A 26,747-nucleotide genomic window follows, 5' to 3' on the forward strand; every position below is an offset into this window, starting at 1 on the left:
AGGTGGGCGCTGTCATGTTGACTTTCAAGGAATCGGTCCCCATAATGTGGGGCCACTGCTTTGGACCCGTACAGCACCCTCCTGTAAAGCATCTTGGTCAGAACACACACTGCACAGGGTTCCATTATGCAGGGTCCAGCGTCATATGGCTGAACCTTGAAGATTCTTCTCTTATCCAGTGAGGCTCAGGTACCATCCATTTTGGCTAAACGCTTTTCGAATGGATCCGATTAAAGTCCTTGATTCTCAGCAGAACCATTCCAGACCTCCAAGTATGCTCACAGAGCACATGTTCAGTAACCTTCCACCTTACAGACACTGGAGAAAAAAACTGAAGTACTTCCTGTGTAGGAGGGGTTATATAGGGGAGGACTTCCTCTCTGTTCAGCCGATGTCTATTCATCTATAGGTGGCATAAAACCTACAGTCATGAATAGCCTGCTCTGTGTCTCGTGATGTACGATAAAGAAAAACCTGTTATGTGCCGGTCCCCCAGGTCAAACTTTTGGATCATAGAATCCGTCTCTATATGATCACTATAAACATAGCAATACATGGCCTAAACCAGTGGTCGGCAAGCCGCGGCTCGCGAGCCACATGCGGCTCTTTACAAGCTTAAATGCGGCTCTTCTGTGTGCCAGGCGCCCGCTCCCCTCCCTCCTCTCCCTCCCTCCTCTCGGACGGGCGTGTGCCGGGCGGCCGCCCCCTCACCTCCCCTCCCTCCTCTCGGACGGCCGCCCGCTCCCCTCCCTCCTCTCGGGCGGCCGCCCCAAAAGTCAGGACTCTGCAGCTGTCAGGATGTAGGCGGGGCAGCCAGGATGTAGGCGGGGCAGCGTGACGAACTCCTCTCCTCTCACAGTCCGCCCTGAAGACCAGAACGGCGCGGGAAGCACGACGAGAGGAACGCGCGGAGCAAAGGTAAGTGAATTGACACAGGGGGGACTTACTATATGGGGGACTTACTATATGGGGGGGACTTACTATATGGGGGGGGACTTACTATATGGGGGGGGACTTACTATATTGGGGATGAATTACTATATGGGGGGGGACTTACTATATGGGGGGGACTTACTATATGGGGGATGAATTACTATATGGGAGATGAATTACTATATGGGGGATGAATTACTATATGGGGGATGAATTACTATATGGGGGGATGAATTACTATGGGGGGATGAATTACTAAATGGGGGATGAATTGCTATGGGGGATGAATTGCTATGGGGGATGAATTGCTATATGGGGGATGAATTACTATATGGGGGATGAATTACTATATGGGGGATGAATTGCTATATGGGGGATGAATTGCTATATGGGGGATGAATTACTATATGGGGGATGAATTACTATATGGGGGATGAATTACTATATGGGGGATGAATTACTATATGGGAGATGTATTTTCAGTTTTAAAAATGTGGCTCTCAAAATAAATTTCAATCGTGGTTTTGGCGAGATTTGGCTCAGTTGAAAAAAAAAGTTGCCCACCACTGGCCTAAACCAATGGTCCAAAACAAGGCTAAGTTGAGAATGAATCCATTTAGTGCCGATTCACACATGTATGTTCTGGATTTCAAGGTCTGGTTTCAGTGTAGATTGCAATCTACTTTTTCAGAGGTTCAGGACAATTTTTTGTGACAGAGCTGCGGATTGTACTGTACACAGGTTCAGGGCCAGTTAGGCGGTGGATTTGCAAGGCTTTTTTGCTTTTCTGAGGTGGAGAGGAGGGAGGAGGAGAGCAAATTGTGCTGAAACCTGACCCTGAACTGAAAGCCTAAAGCCTGTTCACAACTGATGACATGTAAAGCACTTCCCTTAGCCTGTAATCTGCACCTGCACTGCTCATAAATCAGACAGGACTCTTTCTCAATCCGCCAGTGCACCCGACATATGTAAACAGGCACCATGGGAAGCAAAGATATTTCATGCCATGTAGATTGGATGTGGTTCAAACCGTATCCAATCTGCATATATGTGAACCAGCACTTAGGGATACTATGAAGAGTCAATAATGGCAACCTACAATGTTAGCTTCATTCATTGTCACAATGTTCAAAAATTGAAAAAAAACGGTCCCTTTCGCTCTTTTCATTGACAAGGAAGTGGTTGAACCTGTATGTGGCTTCCTTATTGGATAAGTTACAAGATTAGTGCCATCTGCTTAAAGGTTGGTATCTAAGACTAAGCTTTTGCCATGTCAAGGGCGATAATCTGTTTACACCATGATTACAACTATCTCTCATTTTACTAGAATCTTCTAGGGGTAGAAAAGAAACACACAACAGAGTCTAAATTGTTTATACTATACATTTTATACAAATTTTTTTTAAAAAAAGAAAAGAAACAAGAAGACACACAATGGAAACATTTGACCATACTGTTTGCAGAGATTGCATCACCTAATGCCCCAACTTAAAAAATAGCATGTAGAAATCTGCAACTTACACCCCTTTTCATCTGTATTGCTGAAGCTAACAGTCCAACGGAGATTTTCATAAAAATTATATTTAAAAAAAAAAAATTACAACAAAACAAAAAAGCTGTGCCTGGGTGTGCAAAACATCTCCAACGTACACTTGTATAAAGATCATTCATCCGGAAAACGTGTGTGGGGTTGTATGTCCTACGCAGGTGCTCAAGGCCATAATCCAAGACACTGGATTGTTAAACTCGCTTTGGGTGGGTTACCAAAACCTTATACATATTATATATACACACACACATAGAAATTATCTTTTTTTTTTTTTCATTTTGTAAGGCAATGAAATGGTGACAATTTAATTCATACTAGAACAAAAAAAATATATATTTTTCTCTGTTTCTTCTTCCTGGACTTTCGGCCAAACATCAGGGTAGGAGGAGGAAAAACACATAAAAACATGCGACTCTTGGTTCAGGTACACAAAAATATTCCCACAATGTTTTTAATATATTTTATGTGTGTTTTCTTTAAAAATGCCATTTGGTGTATCCATAATTTGGGAGGAGAGCAGGGAGAGAGGGGGTAGGGGAATACAGGAAAGCTAGGGAAGGAAAAATTGCGTTTAGACACCAATTCATATTTGTGAATTTATGTGTGTCTATTGCACATTCAATCTAACTTTGTTTGAAAAAGAAAAAAAAAAAAAAAAAAAAGTTAAAAAAATCATTCATCAGGCAATGCACGCTTCCGACCAAAGATGTTGGGAGAGGAAAGGCACTGCAAAGAATAATTGTGCCCATTATTTGTTTGCAGGCATATGGAAATTCCTTTTAGAAAAATAAGTCTACCCATTCATCCGTTTATGCACAATACTGTGCTGCGTGTATAGTCATGTAGCTGATGCATCTTTAAGCCCCCCATATATAACTTAAATAATGTTTTTAAAACCACCCAGAGATGCATATGAAGGCCTGGGGACAGGTTAGGAGGGAGTCAGACTGCCATCAGCAGGTGCAGGTTCAGTGCATTTGTAAAGAGCAATTTGAGTTCTGCTTCTCATTTAACACAGAGAAGCCCCCCCACGTTGGCCATGAACTCTTCCAAGCTCTTCAGGAAGGACATCTTCTGTTTTCGGTCCAGAGTGGGAGGAGTGCTGCTTGCCGTAAGCTTGTTAAAGGCATCAGCTAATCGCTGGTAGATGACAGGATCCTGTTGACTAGATAATAGTGTTTCTACTAACTCGGCATACTCTGCCTACAGGGAAAAAAAAAAAAAACAGGAATGAGAAGAGCCAATTCCATATCTTTGACATGTATAACAGATGAAGAAAGTGTGAAGCTTTCTGCATTTTTCTAGAACTTTAAGTACTACATTATACCAAGTCCAAGAAGAACTAAAGACGAACAATGGTGAAGGTGTAAGTAAACGTGTACGTCGAACCAAAAGCTTAATTTTGGAAGTGAAAAAAGGTTGGAACCCTTGTTGCATTTTCACTGCTCCTTTAAAGAGATTTCCCACCATTTACAGTCATGCTGACAGTGGTTTCACTAGGCAGGAAGTGACAGGTAATTTTCATCAGGGTCACAGACAGAGATAAAAATGCTTGTTTTAGCAGACTACGAGAAAGATAGAACTCCAATCTGCTTTTGCGGTCTGTGTCTCTGCTGCAGATTTTCCCTTACTTCCTGCCTAGTGAAACCATTATAAGCTGAAATAGATCTAAAGGAGTTGGCAAATAAAACTCAACAGAGGTTATAATCCTCCACCTTCTCCACAAAAAAAATTTTGGCTGGGCATATACTTAACTCTACTTAAGGTTCCCTTTAACCTGCAGGTCAACACAGTGTTCACATTTTTTGCCCTGGTGTTCTGAGCCCCAGAATGCTCTGGTTATGCAAATACTTACCATACCTTCTTGGTTGAGAGCCTAACACCACCCTGTCCTGACCATTACTATTGGACAGTAGAGCATAGAAGGTAAGGTCGGACCTTTCACTATAGAATCTGGGTTGGTATTTGAATAGCAAATGGGAATTATTACATTCAGGTGAAAAAAATTAGAACGTTGACCCAATGTGCAGCCATTCTGAAATGTCTGCTCTGTGTTATCAGGATAAAAAAAAAAAAAAACAGCCCCTCTCGATTATTTTTTTTACCTCGGAGGAACCCCTAAGATAAATTTCAGGTGTCAGGAAACCCTACTATAACCAATTCATCAGGGGATCAATGGGAAAAATGTCTCTTACAGTGGTGGTCAGAATGCTACCCTAACAGACAGCTAAAAAGATAATTGGTGTCATGTTGCCAACTTTAACCACTAGCCGACAGGGCACGTATATCCTCTTCCTGCCCAGGCCAATTTACAGCTTTCAGCGCTGTTGCACTTTGAATGACAATTGCGTGGTCATGCAACACTGTACCCATATGAAATTTTTATCATTTTTTTTGTGACAGAGCTTTATTTTGGTGGTATTTAATCACCTCTGGGTTTTTTATTTTTTCTTAAACAAACCAAAAACAACTGAAAATTATGAAAAAATGTGAAGAGAGAAATGTCGATAACCGGCATTTCCCGGTTTACATGTGATTGGACACAGCTGATCACATGACCAAGCCGACATCTTCGGCTCTTTAAATTGATCGGTGATTCGCTGTGTCCGAGGGACACAGCACACCGCCGATCGCCGCGCTCCCGGAGAATGGGAGGACTTCATATGACGTCCTCCCAGAATGAGAGAACCACCTTGCGTCCGTCATTTTGCTATATGGCGGGCGGGAGGCGGATAAAGTGGAACTCATTTTAAATTGTAACTTCCACTGACCACCTCCTTTTCATTTATAGGTTAGCGCTAATATGGAAAAGCAAAAAATGCCCAAGAGTGCAGACGACAAAAGGAGAGGGAAGAGACAAAGAAAGGCTGAAAAGAATTGATGGATACAGAGGTGATACAGCTGAAGAGGTGAAGCGGTTGGGGGACAGGAAAAGATAGGAGACTAAATGAAGTAGAGCAGAGAAGATGAGGGAAGGAAAAAAAGGGAAGGGAAAAAAAGAGGAACGAAAAAATGATAGAAAATTTTTTAGTCAAGGATGGCCGAAAATGGCTAAAGTGAAAGAGGAGAGACTGGAGGAAGACCAGAGGAGAGAGGAGGGTAAATGCAGAAAACGGGGAGACGATGAGGGATAAAAAAAAGTAAAGGAAAGAACAAAAAGGAGAACTTTGTAGCCGAAGATAGCTAAAGAGAAGAGGAGGAGAGGCTGGAGGAAGACCAGAAGAGAGAGGAGGCTAAATAATGAAGAGCAGGGAAGATGAGGGCCGAAGCAAAAAAAAAGAAAGAAGATGAGATATGGAAAGAGAGAGAGAGAGGAGGGACTAGGAGGAGGGAGAGGAGGGATTAGGGGGAGGGGTGAAAGGTAGGGAAAGAGGGGTAAGGGTGAAGTAAGAGGAAGCGAGAGAAAGGAAGGTTTGTTTAGAAATGGAGAACACCACCCTCTTAAATGGGGCTATTTCTTAACAAAAATTTGGCACTTCTTCTCTACCATTTTCCTCAAGGTAATCCTTTCATCATTCACTGGCCCTCAGTGGATGGGGCTATTTCTTATCTTAACAAGAATTTGACACACCCAGAGGATGACATTCCCATCTTTAACCACGTCCCGCCCACAGGACGTCATATGACGTCCTAAGCTTTCAGTGGTTATACCGGGCCATGGCTGCAGCTGCAGGCATCGTCCCAGTATCAAATTTTTTGCCCGGTGATGCGGTTTCATGTAAAAGCGATTCTAGTTGCTATGTTTTTACATGTAGCAGTAGGAGTCCCTCTCCTCCCACCACCTTTCTGTGCTCGCCTGTTCCCCTGGGTAGCCTAGTCTACCGGCTTACCAAAGAGATGACTGAGGACCAGAACATCACCGGTCATCTCTCTAGTATAACAAACCAAAAGTGACGATATACATCAAAGTATTTTATAATTACTTGCTTAAAACTATTTGTTTTACATTTCTTCAGTTATTTCCTTGTTTCCATGCCCAGGCAAATTATGTCATACATTCCAGGAGGGGTTTTCTCAGCTAAGCACACCCTCCTCCCTGCATGTTACATAGTTAGTCTGGCTGAAAAAAAGACAAAAATCCATCCAGTTCAACCATTAAATTAAAAAAAAAAAAAAAGTTATAATTCTATACCCACAGTTGATCCAGAGGAAGGCAAAAAAACCAGCAAAGCATGATCCAATTTGCTCCTGCAGGGAAAAAATGCCTTCCTGATCTCCCGAGAGGCAATCGGATATTTCCTGGATCAACTTTACCTATAAATGTTAGAATCCAGTTATATTCTGTTTATCCAAGAAAGAATCCAGCCCTTTTTTAAAGCAATCCACTGAGCTGGCCAGAACCAACTCTTGAGGGAGTGTATTCCGCATTTTCACAGCTCTCACTGTGAAGAAACCTTTCCGTGTTTGGAGATTAAATTTCTTTTCCTCCAGACATAAAGAGTGCTCCCTTGTCCTCTGTGATGACCTCAGGGTGAACAGCTCTACACCGAGTTCACTATATGAACCACTGATGTTGATCGTATCCCCCCTCTTCTCAAGAGAGAATAAATTCAGTTCCTCTAATCTTTCCTCATAGCTGAGCTCCTCCATGCCTCGTATCAGTTTGGTTGCCCTTCTCTGTACTTTCTCCAGTTCCCCAATGTTCTTTTTGTGAATTGGTGTCCAAAACTGAACTGCATATTCCAGATGAGGTCTTACTAATGATTTGTACAGGGATAAAATGATCTCTCTCTCTCTGGAGTCTATACCTCTTTTAATACAAGAGAGGATTTTGCTCGCTTTAGAAACCGCAGCTTTGCATTGCATGTCATTATTAAGCTTGTGATCTATCAGAACTCCCAGATCCTTCTCCACCATTGATTCCTCCAGTTGTACTCCCCCTAGTATGTATGATGTGTGCACATTCTTAACCCCCAAGTGCATAACCTTACATTTATCAACATTAAACCTCATTTGCTATATAGCTGCCCAATTAAACAGTACATTGAGGTCACCTTGTAAGTTGAAGACATCCTGTAAGGACATTATTCCACTGCACAGCTTGGTGTCATCTGCACAGACTGAAATGGTAATTTTAATCAAGGCATGTCTGAGCCAAGGACAGGTGGATTCCAGAAATTAAATGCTACATGAATCATCTGTGCTTACTCAAGATGGCCATGGTCAGAAATGCCAGGGGGGTGTTCTTCGAAGTGATTTCTCAGCAAAACAAAGCATGGTGACAAGGATGGATGGATTGAGGCATTTGCTTTGAATATTAAAAATGAATTAAATAGTGTTTTCATTTTGTAGTGCTCAGATGCGGCGTAGTTCCACATTAAGTGGCTTTTGCTCCAGATCTATGCAGATGCCATCCAATGGGAGATCAAACAGCCACAGCTGAAGCAAGCCTTAGTAACCTCTGGAGGAACCTTTGTTGAGAATAGCTGTCATAAAGCTTTAAATTAATTTTAGGTGGACTAAAGAAGAAAAAAATTAGGAAATACTGTGTGGTGTGGAAAATACTAGTGGTCCAACAGGAACAGGAACACAGTTCCACATATGTGGTGGATGACAGAACCGATTAGCCCCTCCAAGGTATTATTCAGCCAAGTAGGCAGATGGACAGAATTGGAAGTTTTGGTAGGGCTCTGTATCACCACACAGATCAAGAAAAAGCATGCAACTCAAAATACAAGTCTCCACATAGAGCTGTTTAAACCTCTGTCAGAGTATATGAACAGTGCCAATTGCCTACTAAGCAATACATCAAAGAATGTATACAGCAAAGCATAAAATCATCAGAACACTTCTTCTGTAATTTGCCATACAAACACCTCCAACAATTCTCAATAGTGTGGACCTCTGTAAAAGCAGAGACACATATTAAATGTTGCTCCTCTATTTAAAGCAGCTGTTTTGGGGGTGCTGTAATATCATGTATGCCTACTGTATGCTTTTGTGATTTGATGTATGAATTCTTTGACATAGTGCTTAGTAAGTAACTAGCACTGTTTCGTGTACACACACACACACACTGCACTAAATATTAAAAAAAAAAATCAAAAAAGGAAAAAAAAAGGTCAGTTTACAAAATAAAAACAAATTGTACCAACATGATTATAGTTTTAAATGAAGTTAACGGACAACTTCCTAAAGTTAGAACATTGCCAAGTTTCCTAAATCGCAGAAAGTTCAGAGATTTCTTTTGGTTGGTTGGAGTTCCTCATTGGGAAGCTTCACCTTTTTGGAAAACTGGATATGACAAATGGGCAGCGGGTTATTGGGTTAAATGCTACTAAGCAAATATAGAAACATATCTTTAGCTGGGTTTAGTGGTCTGATTTAGATGATGAACACTATCACTGCCTGCTCACTTTTCCATCAGCACAAAGCTATGCAGACTATTCAAGCCGTATGATCACAAGTGGAAAAATCTTCCAACTTTCATAAGCCACAAACGCCATGAAGTTTAAAGGGCCAAGGAGCCAAAATAGAAGCTAACCCTTTCAGGATAGAACTGAAAACATTCATGTAAATTTACAGAAGAAATTTATTGGTGGGGAACTTACAAAACAGCAAAGAAAAGTGGAATTCATGGCCACAGTAAAGGAAAAAACAAGATTATATTTGTTAAAGGATAAGTTCACCTTTGGGAACATGTTACATGTTCCACCTGTTTTTAGGGTGGAACACGTAACATGTTCCCATTGCTGCAGCCGCTGCCCGATTACCCCCCCCCCCTACCCGTGACAGCAGTGTGGGGAGAAGTTCCCCATACTAGCTGTCACTTTTTTTTTTTCTGTAAAAGAACTAAAAGTCCTGACAGCCTTTGCGTCTTTCTGTCAGACTGTATCTGCTTGCCCGTATGGGATGTATGGGCAACACAGACACACTGACGGTTTTCAGGAGTCCTGCACTGCACCAGCGATCTGATGATCGCTGGGTACAATGCTTTCCAGGTTAAAAAAAATGAAATGCACATTTTTTACCTGCAAAAAAATGGGCATTTACTGATTTTTTTTTTTTTAAGTATCTTTTAAACTGTTATTTTGGTTTACCAATAAAAAATAGTGTTCATAAGCTTGGAAACAGGGTTGTTTTTTTTAAAGCATTAAACTTTCATTTAATCAATTGCTGTTAGAAAGACCCACACTTGAAGGGGCTCATTTCTGATCCCTATTCCTCCTTATATCAACCTCAAGCTGTGGCAAACTATTATATGTGATGAAATGGGAAGCAGATCTAGGCAAGACTCCGGAGCAGGTGGCTTGGAATATTATGTGGCTGACTCTCGATAAGTGCTCCCAGAATGACCTTGCCCAAGAAAATATGTTTAGACTGCTGTGTCATTGGTACACGACCCCCAGTTGCATATCTCGCTTTGCCCCCAGCGTGTCCCCAATTATGCTTCTGGGGCTGTCGAGAATGGGGTTCTTTATTCCACATCTGGTGGACTTGCCCCACGGCAATCTGTTCCTGGACCCAAGTATACCACATAATTAGATCTGTACTGAACATATCCTTGGCCCATAGTCTATGGGAGGCCTTACTACAGAAACCGATCATGGCTCAGCCCAGAACTCCGAGGAGGTGGGTGAGCTTTGTTTTCCTGACAGCCCTGCAGACACTGGCCAGGACCTGAACAGTTCCTTAACAGCTACAGGGCATACGCTCTGTGCAAAATCACACATATATATATATACATGTGATTCACGCTCCCACTGGGAGTGCACGCATGCAACCGCCAACCTGGTGGTGCCGTGATTCGGTGCCCGAGATAGCAATCAACAGATTCAGGCCACTGATGTTCAGCCTGGATCTGCTGATTGATCCCTGCCCTATCAGACATCATCTTGTACCTGTATTTACATTTACACAGATACAGGAAATGATGCAATCTTCTCTCCCTGGGCACATTCCATCCCAGAGAGAGAAGAAAGCAGATCCATGTGAGTAAAAACAGCGCACGCGCACACACTAAAATCACAGGTCACATTTAACCCCCTGATCGCTCCCCAGTTAACCCCTTCACTGTCCTGTCACCAGTGTCATAAGTACAGTGTACAGGTTTATCATTACTGATCACTGTATTAAGTGTCACCAGCGACTTCAGATAGCGTTATATGTCAGCATCCCTCCCAGAGAGTGAGATTGCCCGCCACTACATCAGTCATCACATTTAACCCCTTAATTTGCCAGGAACACACTCACATACACAATAATCCTCCATTTCTAGTATAGCATCTGAACGGATCAATATCTTTGATCAGATCAGCACTATACCAGTGTTCACAATAGTATGATGTCCCCAAAAATGCAGCATTAGCGAGATCAGCCCTGGCATCTGCTAACACCTGCGTTTAGCCCCTACGCTAAACCCCCCCCCCCTTCTGTCCCGGCAAGTACAGTGTCAGTAGATCACTGTCACTTGATACATTGCACACAATACTTGATACATAGCAGAATCAGGCCTGATGTCTGCTAGCCCTTGCAAGTAAATTTGTTTTGTAGCAGTTCAAGCAGTCCCTGACAGCAAGGTGCTTTTTTTTCCCTGTGAGTCGCACTAGGTACCAATAGATTTAGTGGAAAAAATGTCCAACGAAAGGTACTACAGGATTCTGACCATGTCAGATGAGAGTGAAGGGGAATCCTCACTGACAAAATCTGCCTCAGAATACGAACCTGTAGACAGCAGCGGCACCCTGACAGATAGTTCAGACGATGGAGTAGAGGTCCATACTAAGGTCAGGCGTACTCGACCTAGTTCCCAGGTGGCTGAGATGTTAGAATTGCATGATGATTCTCATATGCAGAAGAGTGCCAGTACTAATGCTGCTCTACCTTTTTGGTGAACTGGCGAGCACCAGCGGCCTAGTACATCCTGGTTTTATATATACCAGCACTGCAGTATCACTTGGTGATGTGGCGAGTCCCATAAGTGCAGTACAAGCTGGTGCGGTGGCTAGCACAAGTAGTGTCCCGCAGTCACCAAGAATTCAAACACAGGCCCGTGGAGCCCATAGTGTCCTTCCAAATCCTGATGAAAAGATAGTCACGTGGAGCCCCCTGGATGCCCAGACTACATGGGGCGCAGTGGCAAGATAGTTTGGGACTTTCTGGCATCCTTTTTCCATATGGGGTACCACTTATACGTGGACAATTTTTATTCAAGCGTGCCACTATTTAGATATTTGTACAATCTTGGAATTGGCGCATGAGGCACCGTGTGACCTAATCGCCAGGGCTTCCCCCTACGGCTTGTAAATACCCATCTTAGGAAGGGGCAAAAAGCCTGCTTGAGAAATGATGAATTTCTCGCAGTGAAGTGGAATGACAAACAAAATGTTTTCATTGTGTCTTCCATTTACGCAGACACAACCATCCAAATTTCCACGACAGCTGGTGTTGAGAAGCCCCTCTGTGTCCACGACTATAACCTTAACATGGGAGGGGTGGACTTCAACGACCAAATGATGAAGCCATACTTAGTTTCCCGTAAAACCAGACACAAAAAAATCTATTTCAATTGGCTCTATAGAACGCTTTTGTACTTTATAAAGCAACTGGACGTAGTGGATACTTCCTAAAATTCCAGGAAGAGATCATCACGGCCCTTTTGTATCCAGAAGGTGCTGTGGCCCAAACCACCAACCCAGATGCATTTAGCTGGCTGCATGAGAGGCATTTTCCTGATGCCATTCCTGGTACCTCAACCCAAAGGACACCCCAAAAAAGATGTCGTGTTTGCAGCAGACACAGAATTAGGCGCAACACCTTTTTTTTGTCCCTCCTGTCCTGGCCAACCTGGTCTCTGCCTCAAGGACTGCTTTCGTCGCTACCATACGCTAGTGGACTATTAGTATAGGGTACAGCACAGCAGTCTAGAGTACACATTTACACAGGGTCTTGAAGGATGTTAGGTAGCCAGGAAACAGGCTATCGCATTTTGAGAGACCCTAACATCTAGGAGTTTAAAAAAGTTAAATAAATTAAAAAGTGAAAAAACCCCCAAAAAATAAAAAGTACAAAACAAATTAAACCAAAAATAGTTGTCCTTTTATTGTTGTCAAGTTACTGTTTTACTGTTACGGTTTTGTTGTTACTGTTTATTGTTAACCATTGCCGTTTTCTTTGCAGGAATGCCATTCAGCTGCAGCACCGTTATGTATATTCTGAGAGCAAGACCCTGTTGCTGACAGAATAAACAGAAGTGTGTGCAGCGCTGTTGGATGAGATTTTTCATCTGCAGTTAAAAAAGAGCATATATTCCCAAGCAGGAGGCCTGGGTGGATGGCCCCTATGCTTTGGCATATATCTTTAAAAATATTTTGGGGCAGAGATTTCTTCATCCACATCGATCAATGTGAATAAAGGAATCTGTTAGAACATTTCATATGTGCCCACCATTCGTAGTGGGTGGATGCAGGGCGGTATATTCTAATGGTGGACATACCACACACTTTTTCCGACAGAGATTTATTCTCTCTTTTTCATTCAAGTCCACAGGCTGCATAACAAAAAAAACCAAAACACAGCATATATACCCAACAAGGACCAGTGACCTACTAGTACATCACTGGACTTTGTGTGGTTATACTAGGATGATGCCTTGGAAATTTTTTTTTTCTACCAAAGACATGTAGCAGAATACATTTTGGCCTAAATTTATGACTAACTTTGAGTTTATTATATATTTTTTTTAGAACCAAAAGTAAAAAATCTTTTTTTTTTAATCAAAATTTTCGGTCTTTTTTTGTTTATAGCGTAAACAAGAAAAAACCCAATTGAACTAGCGCAGCACCGTAGCGCAAAAAATGGCCTGGTTAGCAAGGAGAGTAAATGCTCTGGAGAGCAAGTGGTTAATATAGCAGAGGTTAAACAACGAAGCAGTTTTTGATTCCCTGTCCCTCCCTGTAACAGTCTGATTACCCATTGATCTTGTCAGTAGATACATTAATCTCTTCACTGTAAAAGAAGGTTAAGCTTTCCAGCAAAAGTGGTAATTACAGGGTTTGGAAATACAACAAAAATAAAAACCCTTGTTGCTGTAGCTGCTTAAAAAGCGCTATCTTGAGTTAACATATTTTGATTTTACATGAAAGACAAACTAAAGCTTAACTCTAAAACGCATTATGCACAGGGACTGCAGACCATAAGTAACCACCCTAACATCGGTGTTCCGTGTTACAACTAGTGATGCACCAATATATCGGCTGCTGAATATTATCAGCGGAAAATCGAGTTATCGGGGTTTTACTGATAAAAAAAAAAGGTGCCAATAATGATAGTTGACTTCAATGCAAAATCGTGTTCATAGACTTCATTGCAAAATCGCATCCACTGACTTCAATGCAAAAATAGCTTAAGTTTTTTAATACTATATATATTTCATTTTATTTTCTGTCCAATTTTTGTGAGTTACTTTGAATAAAAGTTATTTTACGTTACTGGATTGCATTATCTAAATTCATGATACTGGAATTATTCCAGAGGGGGTACTTCCTGATGAGATGCAATTAATGTGGACAATGTCTCTCTATTTAGCCTGTAAACTCATATTGCAGAAATGGGTCTCACCTACACCCCCCCACCCCCCACATTCACTCAATGATGTGAGGCCCTTGCTCTCACACTGCTCAGAAAGGATCTTACTTATGAGGGGATGCCTGAAAAAATAAAAATCTAGTCCTGATGGTTGGAATCCAATAATCCTTCCCACATCTCTTGATGTCAGGGCGAGGAGGTGGACGGATAGAAGTGAAGGTAGAGCCAAAAGGTTTCAGCTCTGGAGTTGGTCAGCTTAAACTTGGAACAGGAGATAAAGTTATTAAGTACATTCTAATAACAATGATATTGATTTAAAAGAGAAGTATGGGTTACATTTTTTTTTCTTTTGCATAATCTGAATCTTGGTGAGCTGCTTCTATGAAAAACGATTTTCTTCCATCTGAAATGTAAACCCTTTCTTCTGAAATCAAAGAAAATACCTGTGGGAGGGGCTGACGTCTCTCATGCAGCGTCATCCCGACACTGAAGTCGGTATCCACCCCTCTCTTATGACTGACATCAGTTCCTGACAGTCTGCACGCTCCCGATATGTCAACAGAGCTTCAGCTCTTCTTACACTACCCCCCTCCTCACCTTGCCTATCCAGGCTGTTGAGTATCTTCACACACAGGCAGCTTCTCCCTCCCCCTCCCATCAAGTCCGAGTTTCACTTACAGACATGCAGCTGCTTTCTCCCTCCTCCTTCCTTCCCCCTCCCATCCAGGCTGAACTCTCACTGCCAAACTTTACCAGTTCTTTCTCTGCAGAGTGAAGGAGAGAAGAAGCTGAAGAACATTTATTCATTCTTTTCTCATACAGTACAGTCTCCTGGAGTTGCAAATTCCACAGCATACTGTTATGTGCCTCTGTTTCCTGCTGGCAGTGTGAAATCATGGAAACAGAGGCACATGACAGGCAGGCACGTTCCAGCTTGTGTCTCTGTGAGGAAAGTGCCCAGACACAGCTGAGAGCTGAAGGAGGAGAGGATGAGGGGGACGGTTCACTCCAGATGTAACCATCCACTCCAAACTTTCAAACCTGAAGAGGACTGTTATTCAGCCCTAATCAGGGCTTGCAATGGGGATACAGCACAAATAGAGCAACATAGGAAAGAAAGAAAAGCTGTTCTATGTTAAGGGTAGTTAATGCTATCTATTTGTACTATCCCATACTTCTTTAATGATTGCTCCTTACCGTTCATTTCTTTGCTTTATTGACTCATAATTGTCTAATGTATTGCACAATGTGGAACAAAACAGAGCTTTGTGATTGTAATGCATATCTCTTTATGTGCTCGACTTAATGCTATCTGAAGTGTACTGTCTTTTTCTATATAGGTTACATAGTTCTTTGTAAATTTTATTTTTTGTATTTGGAAAAAAAACTGGTTAATAAAAATTACCAGATTAAAAAAAATATAAATAAAAAAAAACATATTTAACCACTTGCCTACCGGGCACTTTCAACCCCTTCCTGCCCAGGTCAATTTTCAGCTTTCAGCGCTGTCGCACTTTGAATGACAATTGCGCAACACTGTACCCATATGAAATTTTTACAATTTTTTTGAGACAGAGCTTTCTTTTAGTGGTATTTAATCACATCTGAGTTTTTTTTATTTTTTGATAAACCAAAAACAACTGAAAATTTTGAAAATAAATTTTTTTTTTCTTAGTTTATTTTAAAATTTTGTAAATTAGTAACTTTTCTCCTTCACTGATGTGTGCTAATGAGGCTGTAGTGATGGGCACTGATAGGCTGCACTGATGGGCACTGATAGATGGCACTGGTAGGTGGCTCTAATGGGAATTGACAGGCATCACAGTTAGGCATTCACAGATATCACTGATGGGCACTGAAAGGCAGTACTCATTTATAGTACTGATAGTTGGCCCTGACTGGCAGCACTTATAGGCGGCACTGACTGGCAGCTCAGATGGGCACTGATATGTGGCACTGATGTGCACTGGTAGGCACTAATATGTGGCACTGATGTACACTGACAGGTGGCACTGATGGGCAATGACAGGTGGCGCTGATGGGGCTACACTGATCATCAGTGCCCTGATGATCAGTGTAGATGTCCCCTCTGAGGAATGGCGAATACCGGCTCTCCTCACGAGCTGTCAGCGCGACAGCTCATCAGGAGAGAAATACTGATAACCAGCATTTCCTTATTTACATGCGATCAGCTGTGATTGGACACAGCTGATCACATGACAGAGCCAAACTCATCGTCTTTCTGCTGATCGGTGATCCGTTGTGTCCCAGGAACACAGCGCACCACTGATCGGCGCGCACACGCAGTTAGAGTGGGAGGACATCATATGAGATAACCGCCTTGCACCCCTCATTTCCTTATATGGCGGGTGGGAGGCGGTTGAAAAGTCAAATACAAATATATATATATACAAATATATATATATATTTTTTAAAAAAACTGTTCATTTCAATTTCGGTTTCCGCCCAGCTGCATCCTGAATTTTCGGTTCACAATTTTCATTTTGGTGCACCACTAATTACAACCCAGTAGGGACCATATCAAAATGACTCCATATTCTCTAAAAGTTTGTAAGGGTTTCTTCCTGGTGCTTTAGCCTCACACACCAAACTAAAACTATAGGCCATACGTTAGGGGGTAACTATAGGGGCAAGCATGACAATATTTCAAGGCACAAAGCCACGCATCATACACAAAGGTGTACAAACAGTTTCAAGAAACAGGTTTCCTATGTGACAAAAAGTGATATTTACAAATATAAACATGGATAAGGCCTGTTGTAATATATTCCACAGGACAAGGTATCAAATGGTGTGCAGATATACATACCTGGTTCAAGCAGACCAATGTGTAAAATGCTTCACCTGCTGCTGTAGTCATTTCCGTATTGTGTTTTTGTAAAACAAGCATGTCAAAGACCAGCTGAAATAAGAGGTAACAGGTTAGCATGTGTCTCTTTTTCTGCCCCCCCCCCCCCCCCCCATTACAAACAAATCATAACACCATATTACAAACAAATCATAAGCTTTCACCTTGAGAAAGTGCCGTGTTGCTGCCAGCAGTGGAGAGTCTGTGTCCTGAGCCTTCGCACATTGCTCAGCCAATGGGGTTAATGCTTCCAAACAAAGTTGCGACACTTCTGAACTCATCCTGATTTTCTTAGAGTTAAGTATTCTTTTCTTAATTGAAAAACGACAGCTAGTGCAACTAAATAGACTGACAGCCGAGTAACTAGGCATCAATATTTCTACCAACAGAATCAATTAAAAATAAAGTAACAAATACAGATAACTATTCACAACAATTATTCCACAACACAGACCAGATTGTTAATTCCTTCAAACAGCCAAGACAACATTTTATTAAAATAAATTTAAAGTAATATACCTCAAATTTGAACTATTTATAGACACCCAAATTAGGGTATGAAAAAACACCCTCTTGTGATATCAAACTCAGATCCTTAATCTTAATTCCCGCTACTACTGCGAGTATTGTTAAAGTGCCACAGTGCAAACTAAAGTTAACACATTAACATAAGAGAGTCCTATGCAATATGTATACAAGCAATTACGAAGACAGAAATTACAAACTCTTATATTCATATACAGCATATTGGTTAAAGGAAAAGCTAAACTCTAAGGGCTCACACCAGAAAATATACATTAAAGTAAATGTAAACCCCAACTTTCAACCTCTCTTATTCGCTTCCTCTTGGTCTGTTAAATATAACTTTTAAAGAGTCTTGTCATAGCCATTTGATAAATAGAAAAAATTTTATTTTCGTACTCACCTTAAAATCTTTTTTCCTTGGAGTCCATTGAGGGATGCAAAATCTCTAAACACTGGGTTATACTAACACCTAAAGGAGGGGTATCCTTACGGTGACCATCTGGGATAGCAAAAAGGAATCTTTCTCAAAGAAGCCTTTCCCAAGGCTCTCAGAGGCCTAACCATATCCAAATAATGGATGGAAATGTCCATTAGGTGAACTGGAGCCTGACAGACTGAGGAATGTTCTGGTTGAAAAGAAAAGCAATAAGAAAGATCTGAGACCCAACACCACCTGTCCCTATGCCAAACTAGAAATGGCTTCTTGTAGGAAGTTTCACCCAAGCGTATGAAAATGAATCCAAATTAGCATATTTTCACGAACACGCGCAGATTTAAGGTTTGACATGTTAGATATCTATTTACTTGATGCAACCACGTCCTTTATATTTTACAAAAAAATTGGACAATTTATTGCTTGTTCCCTAAAATTAACTTAAGTGTATTTTTTACTGAAATTTTGTGTTTCCTAGACATGATAATATCATGTGAGAAAACCAGAATGCAGTGATTTGCAAAAAATGTTTTATTCACAATAGTAAATATGTCAAATGTTAAAACTAAGCCATTTAAAAAAAAAAAAAGTAATTTTGAAATTGATAGCAGCAACACATCTGGAAAGCATTCAAACAGGGCAACAAAAAGATAGCAAAGTGGTACTAACAAGGAAGAGCTAGAAGAACATTTTGCAACTAATTAGGTTATCTGGCAACAGGTCAGTAACATGATTGCAAATAAAAATAGCATCTTAGAGAGTCAAGACTGTGTCAGAAGTAAAGATGGACAGAGGTTCAACAATCTGTGAAAAGCTGCATCTAAAATTTCATAGTAATGTTCTTCCGGAGCAACTTTCTTCAGTGGGTCAGGTGCGATTCCAATGCGAGTTGTTAATGTGTAGGAAATTGGAATTTACACCTGAACCAGTTTTAAAATGTTAAAACTGTTTAAACATTGGATATCTATTTACTTGATGCAACCTCGTCTCTTATATTTTACAAACAAATTGGACAATTTATTGCTTGTTGTGCCCAAAAATTAACTTAAGTGTATTTTCTTACTGAAATTTTGTGTTTCCTAGACCTTTGTGATAATATCATGTGACAAACAGAATGCAATGAATTAAGCAAAAAATGTTTTATTCACAATAGTAAATATATCAAATGTTAAAACTGTTTAAACTAAGCCATTTTTAAGAAAAAAGTAATTTTGAAATTGATGGCAGCAACACAACTGAAAAGCATTCAAACAGGGCAACAAATAGCTAGCAAAGTGGTACTAACAAGGAAGAGCTAGAAGAACATAAACAGAATGCAATGATTTAAGCAAAGCCCTGAACATTACTTAAAGCAGATTTAAATAGAGTTTTGGTTAAAATTTATGTTTTTTTATCAGGACAAGAAGATTGTCATGAGGGACAAGTAGATTGGGACACCGATTTAGTCCCTGGACAAGTCTTTTTTTCAAAAATTTCCACACCCCTGAGCCATATCTGAACACAATCCAGAAATGCTGCCATCTTCTCTGAGCCAAAGCTCATTTAAAATGGTCTGTTTTAAAGTGTAAAACAGTTTTGTGGTCAGGCGAATCAAAATTTTAATTTTTTCTTGGCAACAATGGGTTCCGCGTCCTTTGGGCTAAACAGGAAAGCGACCTTCTGGCTGTTATCAGAACTCAGTTCAAAAGCATGCATCTCTGATGGTATGGGGGTGCAACTGGAAATGCACCATTAATTCTAAAATATATTTCCAGGTTTTAGAGCAGAAAATGCTCCCATCCAGACAATGTCTATGACAACAGCATGGCTTTGTAGTAGAAGAGTCCGGGTGATTAACTGGCTTGCCTGCAGGTCCAGACCTTTCACCAACTGAAAATATTTGGTGCATCTTAAAACAAAAAGTATGACAAAGACAACCCAGGACTGTTAAGCAGTTAGAATTCTATTTCAGGCAAGAATGGGACAACATTCCTCTCCCACCATTCCAGCAACTGGTCTCCTCAGTCCCCAGATGTTTACAGAGTATTGTTAAAAGAAGAGGTGATGCTACACCATAGTAAACATGGCCCTGCCCCAACCTTTTTGTTTTTGAGACTTCTTGATGCCATCAATTTCAAAGTGATCTTTTTTCTTAAAACGGTACATTTTATCAGTTTAAACATTTGATCTGTTTTCAGCTTTCTATTGTGAATAAAATATGGGTTTATGTGGTTTGCAAATCATTGGATTATGTGTTTCTTTTTTTACAGTGTCCCAACTTTGGGGTTGTACTAGGTCATCACACCATATCTGCCTGGGCCTGTCCGGAGCAATGAGGATCACTGAATTGTCCTCCCAACATGTTCCAGAATAGGAAGAAGTTTCAGGCAGGAAAAGGCATACAATAGGGTGTACTGATCACATGGAGCCACCAGAGCATATACTGCTTCTGCTAGAGAATCTCTGTACCTACAAAAAAATCGATCTGGTTGTGGTTGAACCCGGAGCTCCACACTCCGCTGTTCACCTTCTGTGACATAGATCATGAAACACCTTTGGGTGTAGGGACCACTCCCCTGGGTCCAGGAGCTGCTAGCTTAGAAAGTACATCTGCCAACTGTCCACACCTGGTATATACGTGGCAGACAAGACATGAACGTGAAGTTCTGCCCAAGACAGGATCAAATCCACCTCTGTAACAGCAATGAGAATCCGATCCACCTCTGATCCTTGCAGCTTACTAATCTTTAAATTTGGTGGCTGCATTATTCCCCTCCCCCACCTCCTTTTTTTTCACCTGGTGATCCAGCCAGCAACAATTCCTGTCATGGGTGTCTCTGCTCTGTAATCTTTTTGGGACGTTTCACATAAATAAATACTGGTCATTTTAAGCACACCTGTCAGTGTTAAATGGTGTCTCAGTCCTCTAACTGCCACAATTGCTGTTAGTCTAATAATTAGGCCATTTTTTAGCCTATTAAAGAAAGTTGAGAATTGACTTACTGGCCAGATTACCAGATGATAATAAAGGAAAAATTACAAAAGAACAAAGAAAAACAAATGCAGCCACGACATCATGATCATGTCAGAAAATAGTGCCCAACTTTCAGTAATAAGTTGACCAGGCACTCTGAAAACTACAGAACACTTCACACATGAGATAAGGATACTGAGATAAGGAGAGGAGTTGTTCTTTAATTCTAACTAGGGATGCACCTATTTTTTTTAATCGCAGAGTATTAGTACTGATACTTTGCAGTGCAATTTTATTCCATACAAAATGTATGGACGCAAATTGCACCGCAAAGATTAGCATGCAATTTGCACAGGAATGTGATGTGATTCATGTCTAAATTGCATGCAGTTTCCCCACTTCTCCTGTGTGAACCCAGGCTTGACATAGCTTGAGTTCACGCAGGAGCAGTGCAGGGAGCCTCCATGCACTGATCCCATGCTGTCGCACAAGGAAAAGCTGCTTCACAGGTCTGGGGATTTGAAATCCCTGCGGCTTTCTCTCCTCTCCCTGCAGGGATGACAGTACGTGCTAGACGGATTCTAATTGGTCAGCACCGTGACTGTGCTGACCAATTAAAAGCCATCTAGCCTGTACTGTCATCCCTGCAAGGAGAGGAGAGAAAGCTGACCTGTGAAACGGCTTTTCTTCATGTGACAACAGGGAAGTTTCCCCACACGGTTCCTGTGTGCACTTAAGCTATAACAAGCCTGGGTTCACATGCGATTTGGAAGTGAATCACACCGCACTCCTGTTCAAATTGCATGCTATTCTTACATACTGTATGGATGCAAATCACACCACAACATAACGATTTCAGGTATCGGGAGCATTTTCACAAGTACGCGTATCCCTAGTACTAACACATTTTCTGTTCCAGGGGACAATGCTTCAGAACTTCTATGAAGCATTAACCCTTACTGCTTGTTTGACAAATGAATTGAAAACCAGGAAAACAAGTTTGTAGGTGGTTTGCGATCATGGCTGGCAAGCCCTTTAAACCTTTGTGACCAGAATTTAATAAAAAGAAAAATCCCAGGCAAAATGTAGCGGCAGTAGCTTGCAACGGTTAACCCAACTGCAATGCAGACTAATTTTCATACTGGTGTGTGTATATTTAATTATAATTTTCAACAGAGGTTTTTTTTTTTAATTTAAATATTTATTAGTTTTTCATATTATTACAAAAATCCATAAAAAGAGACACAAATACATATAAATATCCATACATTTCTACTCTGTCCCTTCTATTTACCTCTTTTCTATTCCCTTTCCTCCCAACCCACCATTTCCCCCCTTCCCCCCCCCCCTCCCCTCTGCAAGATCTCCAATCTCTCTAGGCCCAATAACTTCGAATAACTTCCTAGATTAGAGTTTTCTATATTTCTCTTTCAATCCCGATTTTTCCCATTTTTCCCATCGTGAATAGTATATTTTCATCCTATCTTCCTGAATATGATAAGATTTTTCCATTCTGCTAATCTGGTTTACCCTATTGATCCAATCCTCCTCCATTGGTATCTCTACCTTCCGCCAATACTTGGGGATCAACCCTTTTGCAGCACTTAAGTAGTACCATACACCTGATTCCTTATATTTATTTACTGTTGTCTCAACACTATGTAGGAGACAAATGGTTGGGTCTAATCCTATGTCATTTCCAGTTATTTTTTCTATTAATTTGACTATTGTCTTCCAGTAAACCTGAATTTTTGGACATTGCCACCATATGTGAAACACCGTGCCCTCTTCCCCGCATCCTCTCCAACACATGTTTGAATTCTCCCCCCTCATCCTGTGCTCAGTGCTCGGTGTAATATGCCATCGTGTCAAACATTTATAGTTAATCTCAACGTCTCTCATACTAACATTCTCGTGAACTAGTCTAAATATCTTATTCTGTTGATCTTCATCTATCACCACCTCCATATCTCTTTCCCAATTTACTATAAAAATTAACTTTGTGTCTGTGTCTAGTTCTGTGAGTATTCTATACATTTTTGTAACTCCGTGTTTCCCATCTCTACGTGTTTCTAATAGCCTTTCAAACATGTTCCATTCCTTTTTTAATCTCAAGGGTTTTGGGAGAGTTCCTATAAAACATTTTAATTGATGATATTTCCACTCATCTATTTTAGTAAACATATCTCCTCCCATCTCTTTTAATTCTTTAAATGTTCTCAATTCCCCCTCTACCAATACGTCTCTCAATTGGATATCTTCCTTTTTAATCCATCTCCCTGATATCTCATCTTTTCCCGGAGGGAAGAATTCCGTGTTTGCAAGAGGCATTAATATAGAGTTGAATTCCCATTTCATGTGTTTATGTAAGTTGTCCCATATCCTTAAGACAATTAAAGTGTAGGTGCTTGTGCCCTCTTTGGTTCTTCTATAATGTGCTGGAACCCATATCATCTTGCTCAAATTAATTCCACTCAGATCATTCTCTATTTTTACCCAACTTTTCCCCTTATGATTAAAAGTCCAATCATAAATTCTTGCTAACATTACTGCTTTGTAGTATCTCTTGACATCAGGTAGTCCCATCCCCCCTTTCTCTTTAGTCCTACTTAGTGTTTCATATGATACTCTTGGTTTTTTATTCCTCCATATATATCTTGTTAACATTTTTCTCATTATCTTAAAAAACACCTCTGGGAGTTTGATCGGGATCATTTGAAATCTATAGAGTATTTTAGGTATAATTACCATTTTAATTAGGTTCATACGTCCTAACCATGATGGATTTCCTCCTTCTAATCTTTTTAGTTCGTCCTTAATCTCATTTATCAGAGAAATATAGTTTAATCTATACAGTTGTTTATATGAGGTAGCGAGTTTTATGCCTAGGTATTTTATATCTTTTTCTCTCCAAATAAAGGGGAATTCTTTTTGTAGCCTTTCTTTTTCGCTCTTTGGTATATTAATGTTCAAAATCTCAGTTTTTGTTGGATTAATTTTTAGATTAGATAGTTCCCCATATTCCTTCAGAATCTTCATTATATTTGGTAATGTTATTCGGGGGTTGCCTACATAAAACAGTAGGTCGTCCGCAAAGGCCGCTACTTTATGTTCTATATTTTCTATCTGGATTCCCTTTACCGCTCCACTATTCCTTATTATTGATAGCAGGGGTTCCAATGTCAATACATACAGCAAGGGGGACAATGGACATCCTTGCCTTGTTCCATTGGACATCCCAATGGATTCCGACCATCCCCCCATTTACCGTGATGATTGCGGTGGGCTCCTTATATAGTTTACCTATCCATTCTCGCATTCTCTCTCCAATCCCCAACCCTTCCAAGTTGTCTATCATAAAGCCCCAGTCCACTCTATCAAACGCCTTTTCGGCATCAATTGACAAGAGCACCACCGGGGCTTTCCCTTTTCTACTTTTCTGGATAAGCATCAGAGTTCTCAAGCCATTATCTCTACCCTCTCTCCCCTGGACAAAGCCCACCTGGTCTCCATGGATCCATTCGGGCATTAGATCTTTCAGCCTGTTTGCTAGGACCTTTGCGTACAACTTAGTATCTGTATTTAATAGTGAAATTGGTCTGTAGCTAGAGCACTGAGAGGGATCTTTTCCCTCCTTGTGGATGAGAACTACATGGGCCTGAAGGGATTCCCTCCTCACCTCCATCCCGTCTCCCAAGTCATTCATATATTTCTTTAACTTTGGTAACAGTACTTCACTAAATTTTTTATAGTACTTAACAGTATAACCATCCGGGCCGGGGCTTTTCCCTCCTCCTGTACTTCTTAATGCTACTTCTATTTCTTCCTGAGAGATTTCTGCCTCCAGGGAGTTCAGTTGTGTTTCACTAAGCTTTGGCAATCCCGCATTTTTTAAATATATCCTCCTTTTTTCATTAATACCTTCTCTAGTTTCTTTTGATGTTCCTTGGAGGCTGATGTTATACAACTTTCTATAATACTCCGTGAATACTTTAATGATTTCTTTAGTTGAGTGGACCATCTCCCCCTTAGGGCTTTTTATCTTTTCTATATAATTCCTGTTTTTCTTCTTATTCAGGGCTCTCATTAAGTATTTTCCTGGTCTATCACCCCATCTATATCTTTCATTTAATACTTTATTATATACTCTTCTCCTCTCCTCATCCATCAATCTCTCTAATTCGTCTTTTTTATCCCTTAACTTCTGTCTTGTTTCTATTGTTATTTTTTTCTTATGTATCCACTCCAATTCCAGGATTTCCTTTAAGAGTCCGCTAACCCTCTCTCTTCTTTCTTCCTTGCTCCCATCGCAATCAGGATTCCTCTTATATATACCTTATGACTTTCCCATACTGTAGCTGTCGATACTTCCTCTGTTTCATTCTCCTGGAAATATACCTTAATCTCTTCACTGATCCTCTGCACAATATCCTCATCAAAGAGAAGAGCCTCATTTAACCTCCATCCTAAACCTCCCGTCCACATTTTTCCCCATCCCATTTTCATTACAACTGGGGCATGGTCCAAAAAAGTTCTTGTCTCTATTTCTATTTTAACCAGCATTTCAATGAGTTGATGATCTATTAAAATGTAATCCAGTCTCGAGTATATCTCGTGTGCATTAGAGAAGAAAGTATAGTCTCTGTCCTTCATATGCATTATTCTCCAGGTGTCCACCAGTTGGTACTCGTGGATCACCTTCCTCAAAGCTCTCAGGGACCTACCCCCTTCTCTGCACAAGGGAGGTTGCATCTATCTGTGGGTCCATACAGAGGTTTAAATCTCCTGCTATTATCAAACGCCCTTTTTTAAAATCTATCAATTTTTTTAGCAGACCCTTCAGAAAGATCTCAGGTTTCTTGTTGGGGCAATATATATTGGCTAGTGTGCATTCAATTCCCTGTAGTTTACCTTTCAAAAACAGGAATCTCCCTTCCGGGTCAGTCCTTCTATCTTCCAACTCAAACCTCATATTTTTTGCAAATCCTATTGCCACCCCCTTTGCTCTTTTAATTGGAGAGTCAGCGTAATACCATGTAGGATAATATTTGGATTTTAGTTTCACATTAGATTCTATCTCAAAATGTGTCTCCTGCAAAAATACCACTGACGTTGCCCTATGATGTAGCTCTTTAAACAACTTGAATCTTTTCCCAGGGCAATTCAACCCATTCACATTATATGTTATAAACTGTATTTCTTCCATCCTTCTTGATTTTGTTTATCTCTCTTCTAATTCGTCTCCTCCTATTAGGCCCAAATGACTTGCAGAATATTAGCCCCACCCCCCTCCTTCCCCCCTCCTACCACCCCTCCCACCCTCTTTTTTTTCCCCTACCCATTTTTAGGCGTATAAACTGCCTACAAATCATTTGTGGATCCATTTCCACCATTGATTAAAATTTAGGGCGTAAGCTCCACCTATGTACGGCTCACCTCATCTCCGACCCGCCCGATTCCCTCTCTCTATAGTCTAGACTCAGCGAGAGTCTTTACTCTTTACCTCCCACCCTTAACCGTATCCTCTAAGCGGATCTCGACCTCCGGAGGAGGAAGACCAGTGGCGAGAGAGTGAAGTGAGAAAAAAAAAAAACAAAAAACCTCATTCTCTACTTAATTCTCCCTCCCCCCTCCCCCCGACGTGCTGCCAGTCCTCTTTTCTTGCATTAGTTATATTTCCTTTGTTTTCTTTTTCTTCTTCCCACCCAGCTATCTCCATTCTATGCAAGTCCAGTCTATAACAAAAATCTCTTAAATCTTCCGGAAATCGCAAATACGCTGTAACCCCATTTTTCCAGCCAATGAGAAATGCTGAGGAACCCCATCTATACTGCACATTCTGTTTTCTCATTTGCTCCAACAGGGGTTTCAGGGATCTCCTTCTCCTTAGGGTCTCTACTGTTAAGTCCGCATAAATTTGGATAATCAAGTCTCCAAACTTAATTAATGATCTTCCCTT

The 26,747-nt window shown here is 40.8% G+C and overlaps 1 protein-coding gene across 1 annotated transcript in view; it reads right to left on the bottom strand.

The window, feature by feature from the left end:
* Positions 1-2,302: 2,302 nt before the first annotated feature.
* The window catches only part of XPO4 (exportin 4), a 208,104-nt gene continuing 183,659 nt past the window's right edge, over positions 2,303-26,747 (bottom strand). Inside the window, exons 21-23 of the mRNA XM_089685788.1 lie at positions 17,042-17,159; positions 16,839-16,931; positions 2,303-3,685 (exon numbers count right to left, since the gene is read on the bottom strand). Coding sequence (XP_089541914.1) covers positions 3,488-3,685; positions 16,839-16,931; positions 17,042-17,159 — 409 coding nt within the window. The 3' untranslated portion in view covers positions 2,303-3,487. The remainder of the gene's footprint in view (positions 3,686-16,838; positions 16,932-17,041; positions 17,160-26,747) is intronic.

Source organism: Staurois parvus, unplaced genomic scaffold, assembly GCF_062004578.1.
Source record: "Staurois parvus isolate SC_StPar_1 unplaced genomic scaffold, SC_StPar_1.0 ptg000387l, whole genome shotgun sequence".
In the NCBI taxonomy this organism is placed as follows: domain Eukaryota; kingdom Metazoa; phylum Chordata; class Amphibia; order Anura; family Ranidae; genus Staurois; species Staurois parvus.